This window comes from Microcaecilia unicolor, chromosome 5 (assembly GCF_901765095.1).
Source record: "Microcaecilia unicolor chromosome 5, aMicUni1.1, whole genome shotgun sequence".
NCBI lineage: Eukaryota > Metazoa > Chordata > Amphibia > Gymnophiona > Siphonopidae > Microcaecilia > Microcaecilia unicolor.
This window is the reverse complement of record NC_044035.1, coordinates 217670014-217688416: the sequence shown is the minus strand read 5'-3', so window position 1 is coordinate 217688416 and position 18403 is coordinate 217670014. Positions and strand designations below refer to the sequence as shown.

The following is an 18403-nucleotide window of genomic DNA, read 5'->3' as shown; positions in this document are numbered from 1 at the left end:
CACCATTATCCTTTTTAGTGTGTTGACAGCTGCCATCGACATGAGAGGAGTTGACAGTTTAGTGGCCATTCAATGAGGCCTTTGCTGCTAGCCATTCTACCTTTGCCGAGCAAGGGTCAAGAGTGCAGAATATCAACCATAAGCCTTTCAAGATTTTTTCAAGCTCTTTCTCTGTGACATGATCAAATAATCCCAGATGGTTTGTGCATGTTCCCTTTGCTGTTGAAAAGATGGAACCCTACCTTCTACAGGTAGGACAGGATTTTTTATGGAGAGACACTGCCAGTGACTGTAGAGAGCAGTCAGAAAGTAGAATGTTGCTTTGGTTATGAAGGCATCACCTGCTTCCTTTGTCCCATTTTTGCTCACAAGACTTCGTAAAAGTGGAACACTGGGCAAGTAATGCAAGAAGGCAAATAAGTGCTAACTTTAAGACTTGGGGTTGTCTGATGAACAAAAGTTCTATAATAAGACAACCTTCTGCAATGCTTGGATGCATCTGTTACTACTACTACTATTTAGCATTTCTATAGTGCTACAAGGCGTACGCAGCGCTGCACAAACATAGAAGAAAGACAGTCCCTGCTCAAAGAGCTTACAATCTAATAGACAAAAAAATAAAGTAAGCAAATCAAATCAATTAATGTGTACAGTAAGGAGGAGAGGAGGGTAGGTGGAAGCGAGTGCTTACGAGTCAAAGCAATGTTAAAGAGGTGGGCTTTCAGTCTAGATTAAAGGTGGCCAAAGATGGGGCAAGACGTAGGGGCTCAGGAAGTTTATTCCAGGCCTAGGGTGCAGCCTAGGGTGCAGCGAGACAGAAGGCACGAAGTCTGGAGTTGGCAGTAGTAGGGAGAAGGGAACAGATAAGAAGGATTTATCCATGGAGTGGAGTGCACGGGAAGGGGTGTAGGGAAGGACGAGTGTGGGGAACAGCAGAGTGAGTACATTTATAGGTTAGTAGAAGAAGTTTGAACAGGATGCGGGAAAACGGATAGGGAGCCAGTGAAGCGACTTGAGGAGAGGGGTAGTATGAGTAAAGCGACCCTGGCGGAAGACGAGACGAGCATCAGAGTTTTGAACCGATTGGAGAGGGGGAGAGGTGACTAAGTGGGAGGCCAGCAAGAAGCAGATTGCAGTAGTCTAAACGAGAGGTGACAAGAGTGTGGATGAGGGTTTTGGTAGAGTGCTCGGAAAGAAGGGGCGGATTTTACGGATGTTGTAAAGAAAGAAACGACAGGTCTTGGTGGTCTGCTGGATATGAGCAGAGAAGGAGAGAGAAGAGTCAAAGATGACCCAAAGGTTTCGAGCTGAGGAGATAGGGAGAATGAGAGAGTCATCAACAGAAATAGAAAACAGTGGGGAGTGGGGAGGTGGTTTGGGGGGGGAAAATGAGAAGCTCGGTTTTGGTCATGTTTAATTTCAGGTGGCGTTGAGGACATCCAGACAGCAATGTCAGACAAGCACGCTGAAACTTTGGTTTGATGCAATGTGAGATATCAGGGGAAGAAGAAGTTAGATTTGGGAGTCATCAGCATAGAGATGGTAGGAAAAGCCATGGGATGAGATTAATGAACCAAGGGAAGAAGTGTAGATAGAAAAGACGAGGGGACCAAGAACAGAACCCTGAGGTACGCCGATAGGCAGAGGGATATGAAGTAGAAGAGGATCCACCAGAGTGAACACTAAAGATGCGGAGGGAGAGGTAGGAAGATAACCAGGAAAGGACAGAGCCCTGGATCCAAGTGGGACAGGGTATTGAGAAGTATGCTGTGATCAAACAGTGTCAAAAGCAGAGGAAAGATCAAGAAGAATGAGGATGAAATATTGACCTCTGGATTTAGCCAGTAATAGGTCATTGGAGACTTTAGTTAAGCGCAGTTCGGTTGAGTGGAGAGGGCGAAAACCAGATTGTAGTGGGTCAAGAATAGCATGTGAGGAGAGAAAATCAAGGCAGCGGTGGTGAACAGCACGCTCAAGTAATTTGGAGAGAAAAGGGAGGAGGGAGATGGGTCGGTAATTAGAGGGACAAGTAGGGTCTGAGTGAAGGCTTCTTAAGGAGAGTGTGACCACAGCATGTTTAAAGGCAGTAGGGACAGTTGCAGTGGAAAGTGAGAGGTTGAGAATGTGACAGATAAAAGGAATAAGAGCAGGTGAGATGGCATTAAGAAGGTGGGTGGGAATGGGATCAGAGGAACAGGTGGTACATTTTGAGGAAGAAAGGAGAAGTGTAATTTCCTCTATGTAACTTCAGGAAAGGAGGAAAGGAATGAGGGGAAGGAGGGAGAGGGAATGGACTAGTGGAGGGAGAGGTGGCGAGGTACAGAATTCAAGGTTATCTTTTGAACCTTGTCTGAGAAAGAATTCAGCAAGGGTCTGAGGAGATAATGAAGGGGGAGTTTGGGGGAGGGGGCACCTTGAGGAGAGAGTTCAATGTGGTGAAGAGAAGTCGAGGGTTTAGAGCCAAGAGAGTAGGTCAGTTGGATATAATAATCCTGCTTGGCGCGTAAAAGAGCAGACTGTTCATCTAGAGGAGGATGTAGATGGTGTGGGCACAGTCGAGAGATGCTATAAATTAGAGCTTTGGTCCTTGATGTTGACCTCTGATTCCTTTACTTTATGACCAAAGATGGAGTCTGCATTACAGGGAGCATCAGCTAGTCTTGTATGAATCCTCGTGGAGTCAGGAGACATGCTGCAAAGCAAGACATTTAGCTGCAGTGGTGAAAACAGATTTTAGAAAACGGAGGGTTCGATATTTTAAAGCGATTTAAACAGCCAGGAGAGGCTTCTGGCCATTTAAATTGTTTGGTTGGGGCTGTCTGGAGATATTCAGTGGCACTTAACAGTGGCACTGAATATCCCCTCTATCTGCCCATGCCAAAACTGCTAATTTGTGGGCGGAACAGGGACAGAGTTAGGGCGGGGGTGGAAACAGCCAGTTAGTAGCAGCACTTTTCAGTCAGCTCACCAGCTGAGCAACTGCATAAAGTTAGAATATTAAAAAGATTGTCCTAACTTCCAAGGGGACTGGAAGGGAGGGAGGGGGATCGGACAGGGGCTGCTTCTGGATGGTGGAAGGGAGGGGGAAATCGAGGGAGCAGAAGGCACATGCATCCCTTATGTGGATTCTGGCCAGTATTCAGCCAGGTCTCGCATGAGTGTTTTATATGGATCCCACCTGATCATCGGCTGGGAAACCACATAAGCTCTAGTGGCTAGCATCTGAAGAATAGCCCAGACATGGCCAGGCATTGAATTTCTGGTGCTAATTCTGCTCACGGTGGTCAGTGTTTAAAAATATGCTGACCGCCACTGGTTTGAATATCGACCCCCCATATTGAATACATCACACACTGAGCATATAAAATGGGTTCCACATTCATCTGGTTCAGCCAAGATAGTGCCTGATCAGATTGTGGCTTTGGAAACAGGCTGGATGGGAAACTTTGCATCCTTTGAAAAAGAGGTGGTAAGCCCAACGTGGGCTTACCGCGTGCCAATTTGGAGCTACTGACAGCCCATTGCGGGTGCCAGTGGTAGCTCCAGCCCCAGCACGTGCCATTTCCTGTGCTAGCAGAAATATTTGAAAATATTTCCGCAGGTGCTAACTTGGCGGTAATCGGGCAGCGCTGTGTGCTACCTGGTTACCACCGGGTTAGTACGGGAGTCCATACTGCCACCTCAGTGGGTGGTGTTAAGTGCTCACTCCTTGCATGGCCACGCGGTAAGTGAATCTTCCCACGTTGGCCATGTATTTTTTTTGACCTTTTTACCCAGTGTACTAAAAACAACCGCTGCAAGTGCAGTGTCCTTTTTACCTCAACTTGGTAAAAGGGCCCCCATATTGACTTAAATAAAATTTACAAGATGCAATTTGGACAGATTAAGTTGCCCAATAGCAGTTTCCTGCCTAAAGGGTCCAAATGTCTAGGATATTTACCAGGTGGCTTATGAAACAACTCCGCATTTTCCCATATTCTTCATAGTTGACATGGCTGTAACTGAAGAATGGAAAAGTTGGACTTTATTGAAACAAACTGCACACAGGAGTTCTGAGCTACGGGAGAGCTGTTCCATCCCAGCACTGTCATATGATCATATATCACCCACTTGTGTGACTGATTCAATTTTCATTGACAAGAAATTATAGAATGCTATCTTTTGTAAAATGTGGAAATGTTCCCTTTCAGCAAATATACTTTGACAACAGTATAAAATGTCACCAGGGGACACCTGACTCCAGTGAGGTTGCATACTATTTATAGGCATTTTTTTGGATTTATGATGGAAGAACTGTAAAAAGCAGGAACACTTTTCACAATTTAGAGGTAATTCTATAAAGAATGCGCTAACATTTACAAGCCAGATATGCACTTAACCAGAATATTGGCATATTTGCACATAAGCGCTTAAATGACAGTAATCCTGTAAGCACTGCTTTGTAAACACGCATGTATTGATGACAGTGCGTAGTTTGCAGGTGGACATACATATGGGTAAAGCCTGGGCATAATGCACATTCCACTTGTAACTTACAGAATATTACAAGTTACATTTGCATCTTCCCAAATTTAGATGCAAGCATTTACACCAGGTCTGTGGCTGGCATACAATCTCATTCCTAACCGCATATGTGCGATATACCCAGTAACCCTAGTATTCTATAAAGAAAAGTAGGCACCTGCTTTCCTTTATAGAATAAGTTCCAATCAGGTGCTCCTTTTTAGAACTCCCTCACATACTTGTGCCCAATATTACAACATATTTGAATACAGTTAAAGAGTGTATTAAAAACATCACTGGCATTTCAGTACCCGAAGACCAAAAGTTGTTGTATTTTCCAGAGGACCTAAATGATAAGTTATTTTTTCTTTTTTATACCACTTGACTTAAGTGGTTTACAGTTTCATTTTACAGGTACTGGGACTGTCTCTAGTGGGCTCACAATCTAAGTAGTACATTGTACTACTGTTGTACCTGGGGCAACAGAGGGTTAAGTGACTTGCCCAGGATCACATGGAGCTTCAAAGGGAATTAAACCTGCTTCCCCAGGATCTCAATCCACTGCTAACCATCAGGCAGCAGTGGAATCAACCTAGTTCCCCAGGTCTGCAACCCACTACACTAACCATTAGGCCACATCCTTCACTCCAGTGGTCGATATAGTGGTAAAACTCTTACTAGCTGAACTCAAGAGTTATTTTGGACAAATGGAAGAGCTGGATGTCCCTGCTTGCATGCTTGGTGGAGAGAGGTAAGATTCATATGGCTGAAATGGAAAGCTAACAGATAATATTCCAGGGAAGAGGCAGGGTGTGTGGAGAAGATGGAGACCAATTTTGGAATATCTAGAAAAAGAGATGTAAAGAAGACGCAAGGTTTCTGTGATTTGAGTGATCCTGGGAATAATTTCTGTTGATGTGTGGCATGGGAAGTGGACTTTGAAAAGGGAGGGAAGGGGGCATAGCTATTGCTTGTAAGGGAGGGATTTATTTTGTTCATAATGCTGTTCATTGCTATATAGTATAGAATGCTTTTTTAATTAGAGAATCAGTAAAGATGGTAATTTTTATAAAGACTTTTTCACATTTATATGCAAAATTATCTTACACATAAAAAGTACGGGCATTGACATCAACACGTCTCAAGTATTGGCGTATTTTGGGCAGATTTTGAGTGGAGAGTGGCTGGAGTCGTGCATACTTTGTGTTCGAATACTTACACATGCTTCTGACTAGCTATGATTTCTGCAGTGTTTCTGGGGCAATTTTATTTACTTATTTTAAAAACTTATACCCTACCTAATTCTTAGGCGGTTTCCAATAATGCATACATTATAACAACATAAAAATAATAAAATAAACCATTAGCATTGCTCCACCATCTCCAAGTCCATTATACAGTAATTTGAAAAAAAAAATGCTACAACAAACTAGCGTGCCTTGAGTAGTTTATTAAACTGGAGTCTACCTACACATAAGCGTATAAAGATACTTAGGTACCTTGCCTTCTGAACCAGGGTGGCCTGTTAAAAAATTACCCTCAAAGGACCTCTTTTATCAAGATGCACTAGCGGCTCCTAGTGCAGTAGTGTCAACAAAGCCCATTCACTTTGAACGGACTCTGTCGGCATTGCTTCTTGGGAACTTCTAGTGCAGCTTGAAAAGAGGCCTAAAGTGTTTTTCAGAAAAAATTGAACACAGATTTGCACAACTCAAGAGTGATTAAAAATGACCTTATATATTAAAAAAATAAGGTATAACTTCCGGTGGAGCTGCGGGCCAAGATGGCCGCTGTAATGTGAGCTCCTGTAAGCAACGACCAGGGATCCCATCGATTTCGACAGCTCCAACCCCCAGAATAAGATGGAGTGGACGGGTTCTTGTGGAGGAAAGTCCCAGGCGCATAATTGAGAACCGCGAAGCCGATTGGTAAAGACGGCGCGGTGATGAAATCGGCGATCGCCGCGTCCGACCGCAACCGCGTGGAGTCGGGGCCGGAGGCGGCCAGCGGGGAGCGGAACTACGGGCCCGATGCTGACGGGAGACCTGGAAGATCAAAAAGACAAAAGGGTCTCGCTGGTGTGCTCTGGAGCGGGCGATTGAGATTGCAGGTAGGAGCAGCCAGATGAGGGTGCGGCGGAGGACGGATAAGAGTGTGGGGCACGAGGAGCAGAGGACAAGGTAACGTGCTATCTGGAGAAAATAGCGGAGAGCTAATGGGCAGAGAAGCACGGGGAAACAAGAGCAAGGAACACAGCACCAGTCACTGTAAATGAAGATGTGCCAGTTGAATAATAAAGAGAAAGAGGAATACTTAGTATAGAGACAAAGACTAATAAAACAGTATCCAGCACATAATAAAAAGCCGAGTCAACCCACTGCAGCTGAGAAACTGGGTTAAAGAATAGTATTAAATCAGTCGAATAGACTACAGCTACCTCCTGTATTATTGTATGGCGACCAGAAGCTCCAGGAAAGAGCCGGAGAAGAATAAGAGCGGGGGTACAAAGATGGCTGATAAAAATTCCCCACCGTCACCATCAGTGAGCTCCGTTTGGGCCACGGAAATTGTCACGGAGGTAAAAATGGCGGTAGAGGAAACCATGAACAACAAATTACAGCAAATAATTAACAAGCTTGAAGGAATGGATCAAAGAATCACCACGTTTACTAACGAGTTCCAGGAGGTTCAACAGCAACTGGGGGAGGTGGAAACCTCCTCGCAGGAGGCATCGAAATCCATCGAGCATCTACAGGCAATGGTGACAACCTTGGAAGATAAAGTGGACAACTTGGAGAATCGATCTCGAAGGAATAATCTTCGGCTGGTAGGCATACCAGAATCAATACCAGAGGTGGAACTGAGAGGTTTTTTGGAGCCATGGCTCACCAAGATTTTGACTAACCAAAGTACCGCGGGACCAATCAAGATAGAACGAGCACATCGTTTGGGTCCAAGAAAAGAGACTAACACAAGGCCAAGAGTGGTGATATTGCGAATGCTACACTATCAACATAAGATGGACGTGTTAATAGCTCTCGGAAAGGAGAGAAGCTGGAGGTGGACGGACATAAGATACTGTGCTTTCAGGACTATTCTACCAAAGTTTCCCTCCAGCGCAAGCAATACTCGCAAATTTGTGGGCGACTACATAAAATGCAGATAAGGTTCAGTTTATTGTATCCAGCAAAATTGAGAATCCAGCACAATGGTTCAGTCAGATTTTGTGATACGGTGGAAGCCGCTCAAGCATTTGTGGACCGGCTGGAGGATGAAAGGCCGAGAACGTCGAGCAAAACCTGAAGAGTGCGGTGGATAATAAAGAGAGACTGGTACTACAGTAGAGGAGGAGCAGAAGTGGTGAGGAGACCAGTGACTATTTGATGCAGAGTTATAAAGTTTTGAAGTTGTTGATATTGTTTGTAAAGTCAATAAGGTAAAAATGAGGGGGAAGGGGTCAAATAAAATATAAGCAAGGTTGGACTAGATGGGATCCCGGGTCGGAAGCACGGAAGTAGAGCACTATAGGTGCTAATAAGAATATGGGGAAGTTGGGTAGTAGGGGGGGGTGGGTGGGTGGGGGAGGGAGGGGGGAGGGACAATGAGGAGCAAGAACTTCATGGTTACAGAGGAACAGGGGAATACAGGCAACACAGTAGGTGACACACGAGGAGAGCACCCATGTGGAAACAGGATCAACTACGGGGGGGGGGGGGGGGGGGGGTATGGGCTGGGATGCCCTCCCCGCTCAGTCAGAGAAGGAATCAAGGTAATATTACAGCTAACTTACGATATCACCTAATGGCCCTTAAAGTAGTGACGTGGAATGTGGGAGGTATCTCTTCGCCGATAAAAAGGCAGAAGATACTCCAAGCACTCCACAAGCAAAAGGTGTCAATAGCATTACTTCAAGAAACGCATTTAAATGCCAAAGAACATGAGAAATTATGTCGTTGGTGGGTGGGCTCATATTATGAATCCCCAGCGCAGGCAAAAAAAGCGGGAGTCATAATTCTAATCAAGAAAGGGGTGCAAATTACCACACACAAAGTAATAGCTGACGATGCGGGAAGATTTGTAATGGTACATTTAACTGTAGAACGTCAACCAGTAGTTGTATGTAATGTGTATGCTCCTAACACGTATAACAAAGCTTTCTATAAAAAACGTTTACACCATTTAACAAGTTTTGAAGGAACACCCATACTAGTTGGGGGAGATTTCAATGCAGTAGTGGACCCCACATTGGATAGATCACAGGGGGGAAGAAGAGGAGCAGGGACGGAATCCAGAGGACTGGATGTGTTAAGTGAGGTCCTGGACCTGGTGAATGTGTGGCGAACATTGCATCCCGTAGAGCGTGACTATACTCATTTGTCTCGCGCACATGCCACCATGTCGAGGATTGATTACATATTTATATCTCGATCACTATTTAGTAAAATATGTAATGCAGAAATAGGCCCCATTAAAATATCAGATCATGCAATGGTAATGACCGTATGGGAGCCTTTGGAGAGAGAGGTCAGACAGTTCCGGTGGAGGTTCCCTATTTGGTTATACAAAGATCAGGGATTCCGAGATTTTATAATTAAAAAGTATAAGCAGTTCCAAGACACCAATCAGGCACATACGACAACTCCTATACTTTATTGGGACACGGCAAAGGCAGTACTTAGGGGAGAGATAATCGCATATACTAGCCATCAAAAAAGGCAAGGGAGAAGGAACAGATTTGGTTAGAGAAGGAAATAACATGGGTACGGCGGGAATATGGACGTCAACATACTGTCACATTAAAAGCCCAACTTTTAGAACTGCAGCAAACCCTTAATGAGAGACTTCATAGTAAGGCCCAACACAACTATGGTTCTTATAGATATCAATTATATAAATATGCTAACAGAGGTGGAAAGATGTTGGCTAGGTTAGCAAAACCCAGGCAAGGCCCCCATAAAATAAACGCACTATATTCGTCAAATGGAACTTTAGAAAATAAAGATGCCCAAATAAACAGAATTTTGCAAGATTACTATAGGCAGCTGTACGATGTCCCAGACCCACCTCCGATGGATAGCGAAATGTATCTGGAGGGACAAAATCTTCCGAGAATAGATATAGAGAGCCAAGATATGTTAAATGCCCCCATAACGGAAGATGAAGTATCATGGGCCATACAGCAGGGACCTTTGGGGAAAGCCCCGGGACCAGATGGGTATAGAGGAGAATTCTATAAAATGGTGAGGGATGAAGTAGTGGGACCCATCACATTAATGTTTAATGCCATAGTGCAAGAAAAACAAATGCCCATCTCCCTGAGGACAGCTCAGATCATCGTGCTCCCAAAACCTGGACGGGACACACAGAAACCAGAATCTTATAGGCCAATTTCGCTACTCAATTATGAGGCTAAACTATTTGCCAAGGTATTAGCAAATCGATTATCGCGAATTCTGCCAGATATTATTGAAGACTCACAGGTGGGATTTGTACAGGGTCGAAATATTACAAAAAATGTGAGAAAGATATTAGTAACATTGGAGGCGGTAGCGGAGCAGGCCACGCCGTCGGTGCTGGTCAGCTTCGATGCCGAAAAGGCATTCGACAGGGTAGTATGGGACTTTTTGTTTGGAACGTTAGATGCGTATGGAATAACAGGGTTTTTTCAGGAGGCAATTAGAGCATTATACTATCTTCCACAAGCCCAGGTGTGGGCGAATGGAATATTGTCCCCTCCCTTTCTCATTTGTCGGGGAACAAGGTAGGGAAGCCCACTATCACCTTTATTATTTGTATTAACATTAGACCCATTGATTAGAAATATTCAACAAACACCCGATGTACAGGGAGTTAGGATGGGCACGGAAACTTTTAAAATAGCAGCATTTGCTGATGACTTATTAGCACATGTGACTCAGCCAGAGGAATCATTACCAGCTCTCATTGAGTGTATGGCAGAGTATGGCGACTTTTCAGGTTTTAAGCTAAATCTAGAGAAGTCTGAAGCTATGCAGAGGGAGGGAGCCCACGTTAGAGAATGGCAAGGACAACTACCGTTAAAATGGGCGGAGGAATCGTTCAGATACCTGGGAGTGCGCTTGACTATGGATACTACTAATTTATATAAAATCAATATAGAAAAGTTGTTACAAGACACCAGCAGTTCTCTCGAGAGATGGAATCATTTGCCCCTGTCATTAATAGGCAGAATCAATATGTTTAAAATGATTATATTCCCAAGGTGGCTCTACATATTACAGGTATTGCCACTACATATATTGGGTAAAGACATCAGAAAGTTAAATAGAATAATCCGAAAGTTCCTGTGGGGGGGGGAAGAAATCAAAAGTTCGTTTTGAATATCTGTATGATGGCTGGATGCAGGGGGGAGTGGGATTACCCTGTATAAAACGATACAATCAAGCATGCCTGTTGCGACATCTTAGGGATTGGCTGCTCAATACAAGCCAGTATACGCCGACTAGATGGGAGGGAATACTATTTGAGCCCTGGCACTTGAATTTCATATTGCAGGCCAAAACAAAAAATTTACCATTAAACTTTCGGAAAAGCATATTGCTACGGCCAATGAGAAGTATTTGGCGATCGCTCATGCAGATGTGGAAGCAAAACCCCAATGTTAGCGATCAGCTTCCACTAAAAGGAAATGGGGACTTTCCACCGGGAATGGAGAAAGGTATATTTGATAGGTGGTCGAGGGCGGGGATTACCTTGCTCGAACACCTAGTTAATGAGGAGGGAGGGTTGTATGGCTTCCAGGATCTGCAGCAGAGATTGTCCTTAGCCAACCAGGATCATTACTCATATAGACAACTACATCATTACTGGTGCAGTATGGACCAAGAAGCAATAGGCACAAAGCTTGGTTGCAGGCTTCGTGAATTTTTAAGGGGAGATGCGCACGGGCAGGTATCAATATCGAGTTTACATAGAGCTTTAGTATCACTGAGTCCCCCCCGTACCTACGAGATACTTAAAGAGGCATGGAGCAAGGATCTGGGATACGAATTGAAAGGAATAAATTTTGCAAAATTGATAAAAGATATACCAAAACAAGTAGGTGGGGCAGAGTTACAGGAGAGTCAATATAGGGTAATACACAGGGGATACATAACACAAAAACAAGCAGCAAGAGCGGGTTGGATAGGCGAAGCTCAATGCTACAAGTGTAATAGAGAAAGTAATACCTTTTTACATGCATTCTGGAGATGTGCTCGAATAAAACTATTTTGGGGAGCGATACAGAAATATATTGAACATCTCATAGGGCAAAGATTACTCCCCTCTTGGAGAGGAGTGTTGTTGAACAAAAGGGATGCATATGGGATATCAGACAGACATATAGAGCTATTTTTATGCAAAGCATATGCAGTGGGGAAAAAATGCATACTTAAACACTGGATGCAAGAAGATCCACCCTCCTTTTGGTACTGGAGAAATAGGATGCATGAATTAATGCTCTGGGAGGCTAGGACGGCTTATGGTAATCCAAAGAAAAGAAAGGAGTTTATTAATATATGGAGTAAGTATTTGCAAAACATATCCCACAAAGCACGAAGTGCGGTGTTAAATAGACTTGGAATGCCTTAGCAAATGGGGTGTTCAGGAGATAAGCACTCCAGGTTGTAAATGGGTATAGTCCTGTAATAGATATTGGAAAAGACTAGACACTATGAAGTAAGAAGATTATTGTGAAGATGTTAACCGGGGGGGGGGGGGGGGGGGGGGGAGAAAATGATGATAGAAAATATTGATGATGCAGTTACGATGTATGTACGCAACAGTGACCTGTTCTTAGGTTAACGAAGTGTTTGAATTTATGGATTATGTTTACAATGTTTATTGTCATCAATAAAAACCGTTGAAATATAAAAAAAAATAAGGTATAAGAACTGGAAGAAGTATAGGGATATTACAAGAACCTAGCAGGGAAGGGCAGATTTATCAGGATTGCTGAAAGATCCCAATGGCCATGCTCAAAAAGAGATCAAGTAGGAACAGAGCAGTTATACATCAGCAAGGCATCAACATTTGTGGCTATCCATAGTAGTTACAAAAAAAAAAATCTGGCACGTGCTAGTTTTGCTCACCCTGTGATTAGTGAATTAGGGAGTGGTGCAGGACAAAAGCAATGGAATCATTGTTTCCTGTGCGTGTGTGACAGTGCTATGTGAATGCACCTTTTTCTCAAGTCGGTGCTCTCCATTTGGTAAGATGAAGGAAACAAGAAGAGACCCTCCTGGACGTACACTGAGTCCTTTCTTGTCTAGATTATTACTCCCATGTTCCTACTATTTCTACTCACCATCATCTCCCCTTCCTTTTCCTCCATAGACTCCTTTTACATCGTCCAGGTCTACTATAGTACCTTTTCCTTCTTTCTCCTTGCTATACATCAACTTATCCACCAAATAACAGAGAGGGGATCTATATAGTTGCAAATCAAAGATGCTAGTGCTTCAGCCATAGTAAAGGCCAGTTTCCATTGAGCTGGAATCCCAAAGGAATGATAAAACTGTTAGTGTAAAAATTAATGAATACGTTTTTGAAAAAAGAAATGTTTGCATAAACACTAGCCAGATTTAGTTTGATTTTTTTTTACAGATTGTATTGCGTATGAAGTGAATGTCAAACACCGGCACATTGAGGGTGAGTTATAACCATGTGCATGCCTCAGTTCTAGTTATTCAGTATTTCAAAGGCAGACAGTTGACCAGAAATCCTGTGTATATTCCCAGTGCCAGCCCAAGACCAAGACAGGTCACTGAACTTCATACAGTGGTTTAACTATGATAGATTTGGATGAAGGGGATCTGTATAAATAATCAGAAATGTACACATCACCATGAATAAAGAAAGATTCCCAAATCTGGAACGAAGGTGGTCAGTGTGGTCAAAAAAATATTAAACAGTAGACGAGCCAAAACTTAAAAAGAGGATAGAAAAATTAAAGATGGGCGTAAAACAGAGAAATTTTGAAAGGAAGTTCAACAGAAAAGAGGTGAGCCACTGTAAAACTGTATCAGATATTTCAATATCAAACAACCTGGAAAAAAGGAGAGGAAGGATCCATGAGGTTGAACGGACAAATGTAAAGATAGAGCTAAGGCTACCTTACCAATGTCCAGCATACTATGGAGCTAATATTCAGCTGGCGGTGGGAGCGTTTAGCTGACTGCCACCAGTGTTATTCCTGGATGTGCAGTGCCAGACCATGTCTGGGCTTCAGCATTCAGTATCTGGATTGTGCAGATCTGGCTAATGCATAGTCAATATTCAGAACTGAAGCGGCTGTGGGTTACTGTATTAAGATAAAACATAGGCTTGTAGGGTCTGAGTCCCACATATAGCAATCTGATTTAGGATGGGCTGGAGAGAGCTTTGACGGAAACTCTAGTAATTTGGAATGTGAGGGCAGACTTTTACAGTCTGTGTCCCGCAGATGACAAGACGGACAAGTGGGCTTTGATGGCAACTGCAGTAGTTGGAACATAAGAAACAACAAAGAAAGACCATAATCAAGTATATTTATCCTACCACAACATCACCCTGTATTTGTTCATACCGGTATTGGCGATCGCCTTTACGGTGCTATGTAAGCCACATTGAGCCTGCAAATAGGTGGGAAAATGTGGGATACAAATGTAACAAATAAATATAATGTCACATTCATTGTTGATTTAATCTTGAATTGACAATGAATGTGACTGTTGGGCTGACTGGATGCAGTCATTTACTATGTTACAGTCCTATGCAGTCCCATTTATGTGGTAACCCTGGCTGACTAAGTGCTGAATACCAGAATTTTCTTCAGTGTCGCTCATATGTAGTGAAAGTATGAGGTGATCTTTCGCACTGTTGGAACCCCAACTGTAGGATCCCCCAGGGGTTGCATGTATCCCTCATTGTCTTTAATGTTTTTATGAGCACACTGAATTCAGTTATTTATTTATGACATTTTCCCATACAATTTCGATTTCAATTGTCTAACAAGCTAAAAAGAAGTCATTACAAAATATGAAACAAAATACATAAACCCAAACATATCAATAAGGAAATAAGTTGCATTGGAAGAGGGTGAATACCTCTATTGATATACTGATGATATTTTTATTCTCCAGAAAGTAGATCCCAGTATTCACTCTTGTCTTTCAAAACTCTTAACATGTGTTTCTAAGATTCTGTTTTGGGCTAACAGTTTTCATTTGAAATTTAATCCTTCAAAGACTAAATTACTCTGGTTCAGAACACGTGGAAGCGTATTTTCAAAGCACTCAGACTAATGTTGGGCAGACTGGATGGACCGTTCAGGTCTTTATCTGCCGTCATTTACTATGTTATATGTTACCTGGAGGAGCACTTTCGATATGATGTCTAAGTCCAACTTTGGATGTTTTGCACAAAATGTCCAACATCTGAATAGAGGGGGAAGCACAAAAGAAAAGCATTCTAATGACAGTTTGAGGGTGGGTAATCAGAAATTGACAAAGCAGTATAATTATATGGTTTTACAGTGTAGTAGGAACCCAGATCCATGTTAAATCCCATAAGATGGGTGTCATAATGTTTCATCATCTTAACTTCATTTCTGGATTGTTTTAAAGTTACCTTTTAAGCATTCTGACCATAATGGCATCGTTTTCTCATTTCTGACCTGAAGAATAAGGTTCCGCCTTCAGACGCTTCTCAAAAATATATTAAGTTAGTCCAATCAAAAGGGCACCACACTATTTTATCTGAGTTAAAATGAAATGTTGGATTTCTGTTCTGGGTTCACAAAAGAAAATCCTGGAGAAAGATAACTGATGATTGACAGAGATACATATGGGAATAGAGTAGGTACCACACTATTCATTGAAGAAAGGGTATATGAACTTGCAAAACTAACACTGGACAAAGCCATGGGACCAGATGACATATATCCTAGGAGTTTCATTTATAGTATTACTAGTAAATAAGGCCCGTTTCCGACACAAATGAAACGGGCGCTAGCAAGGTTTTCCTCGGAGTGTGTATGTTTGAGAGAGTGTGTGTGTGAGAGTGACTTTGTGAGAGAGACAGATTGAATGTGTGTGGCTGCAAGTGTGTCTGTTAGAGAGTGTGTGTGTGAGATTGACAGTGTGTTTGAGTGGGTATGTGAGCGAGAGCGAGAGTGTATGAGAGTGATAGAGTGTTTGACAGTGACTGTGTGACACATAGAGAGTGAATGTGATCGAGTGTGAGACATAGTGTGTGTTGTAGACAGTGTTAGAGAGTGAGAGAGACAGTCAGTGTGTGAGAGAGAGAGAGAGTGTGTGTGAGAGATAGTGTGTGTGACGGAGATACATCCCCCCCCCCTCCCTATGTTGGCTGGAAGGACCCCCCTCCGTCTGCGTCTGCCACTGTGTTGTCGCAGAACCCCTCATCTCCCTGTCTGGTCAGTCTCCCCCCCTCCTTTCAGGTTTCCCTACAGCCCTTCTCTCAGGGCTGTGGGTCGCCCCTCCCCCCTTCACCTGTGCTGTCAGGACCCCCTCCTCCGCCTCCATCTGTGGTCTGTGTACCTGTTCTGGCCCTCATCCTCCCCTCCTTGTGCCTGAACTGTTGCTTAGCCTGTGGCAACAGTGGAGAGAGCTGTGCAGGACCTCCTGTTCCAACCCCCTTGTCATGTTTGTAGAGAAAGAAAAGAGGGAAAAAGAGGAAAAGTGGCATAATGTTTGTAAAAAGGAAGAGGGGCACGGCAGGCAGCGAGCAGCTATCAGCTGTGCAAGTGTAAACAAAAGAAAACAAAAAGGAGTTTTGTGTATGCCTGTGTGAGAATGTGGGTGTGACAGTGAGACAGAGTGTGTGTGTGTGTGTGTGTGTTCGAGAGAGTGTGTGTCACAGTGACACAGAGAGTGAAAGACTGTGTGTATGTGTGCACGGCCCCCTCCTTCTGTGTGAAGTGCAGTCACCCCCTTTCTGTTAGTTTTCCCCCCTTCCCTCCTGTGAGTGGCAATGTAAGGGTGCCCCCCCCCCCCTGTGTTTCTGTTTTGAATTATTTCTTTTATCCAGGGATTGTGCTCTCTTTATGCCCTCCATCTGCATAATTTTTCCTCTCCCCTTCCCTCCCATTCTGTTCTCTCACCCCCTCTCCATGTGTTTGTCTGTCTCCCCTTCAAGTTCCATGCCCCCTCCCTTAAAGTGAACCTCATCCAGCTTGCCCTGTTGTTACTGCTGCAGTATCAGGGCGGTTCAGGGCGGCTGTGAACCTCGTCCAGAGAAGACTGCAGTTGGTTTTATCTTCCTGCTTTCAGTTTTTGTGAAGTCCCCTGTTGAGGCGGCTGGAGGCTGTTTATTCACCTTTTTTTTTTTTTGTTTTGTTAGTGTGTGTCCCGAAGGCTGCTGGAGGCTGTTTCTTCAGGTTTTTTTTTTTTTTTTGGATTAGTGTGTGTCCCGAAGGCTGCTGGAGGCTGTTTCTTCACGTTTTTTTTTTGGGGGGGGTTAGTGTGTGTCCCGAAGGCTGCTGGAGGCTGTTTCTTCACGGGGGTTTTTTTTTTTGGGTTAGTGTGTGTCCCGAAGGCTGCTGGAGGCTGTTTCTTCACTTGTTTTTTTTTTTTTTTGTTAGTGTGTATCCCGAAGGCTGCTGGAGGCTGTCTGTTCACTTTTTTTGTTTGTTGGTGCGGGTTCGGATGGCAGTTCGGAGCGGCAGGTTCTGCAGGATAGCACTGTCAGGGCAGCGGTATTCTCCTCAGCTGGGCGGCAGTCTCGTGCTGTGCAAGCCGTAGGTCCGCTCCTTCTTTTGTTTGAGTTGTTTGATAGGTGCATGGCGCGTGATTGCATTCCGTTGCGTGGCAACGGCGATTGACGCCTTCGCCTCAGACGCTCCTCCCTTGTTGTATTCCTATTGGTGTGACGCTCATCCGTGGGTGTTGCAGCTGTGACGCTCGTTCAGATCATGGCGGCGCACAGATGTACTGTGCTTAAAAGTGGTTACAGAGCTTCGAACATACGAACTTTTGAAGCCTCAGAGTGTGGTTCAGAACGTTCATGGTGCTTTTTATGTCCAGTTGGGGCGTGGCGTAGGTCGCAGATGGGGCGTGGCTGAGGGCGGTGGTAAGTAGTCCGAATAGCCAGGAGGACTACAGCAGTTCAGAACTTCACTGCCACAGTTGGAGGGAGCTTCAGAACGTTCAAGGTGGGATTTATTTATATAGATTTGGTATACCACCATTTGCAGTAAGGAATCACATCAAAGCTATTTATAGAGTTCCAGTGAAGCCAGAAAGAACACAAATTAAATGCAACATGTAAACAAAATAACAAAAAGCATCATCTCAAAACTGGGGAGAGAGTGCCAAAAGAGTCATTGAGGAGGGATTCTGATAGGTCCTCTAAAGGATATGATAACAGATTCATGGAGATGGGGGAGATTCCATGGGACTGGAGAAGGGCTAATGTGGTTTCTCTTCAAAAAAGTGGTAACAGAAAAGAGGTAGGAAACTAATATACCAGGAATCTTTATCTACATTTATAACTGACCTGAATACCTATTTGTTGAGGGAATCTTTCCCATGAGTCTTCCCCGTACGGCGGGGAGCCCTGGAGGACACTGCAGCTCTGTTATACTATTGCTCCTTTCTTTCTCCTTTGTGGATCCCCTTGTAGCAGGGATATTACAAATCCCACTTTCACATTTTACATTTATAGTTGACATTTGTAACCTGCAACAAAGTTCAGTGTGGTTAACAAGACACTAGGAATACCTAGAAACTTAACAACATATGAACCAGGAAATATGACTTTCAGTCTTTAAGTAACACAGATTTCTGAAACAGAAATACGTTTATAAAACAATTTATACTGAGATGTCTCTCTTATTGAAATAGGTAATAAATTCCATCACTTAGCAGCCAAATATGCA

General features: G+C 43.6%; 1 protein-coding gene across 2 annotated transcripts in view; it reads left to right on the top strand.

Annotated features, from left to right (window-relative positions):
* Positions 1-18403, top strand: part of DNMT3L (DNA methyltransferase 3 like) — a 232382-nt gene that overhangs the window by 60268 nt on the left and 153711 nt on the right. The window contains exon 3 of one of the 2 annotated variants that reach the window (XM_030204937.1): positions 13129-13173. The exons of the other annotated variant lie outside the window; for it this stretch is intronic. Coding sequence (XP_030060797.1) covers positions 13129-13173 — 45 coding nt within the window. The remainder of the gene's footprint in view (positions 1-13128; positions 13174-18403) is intronic. 2 annotated transcript variants of the gene reach the window in all.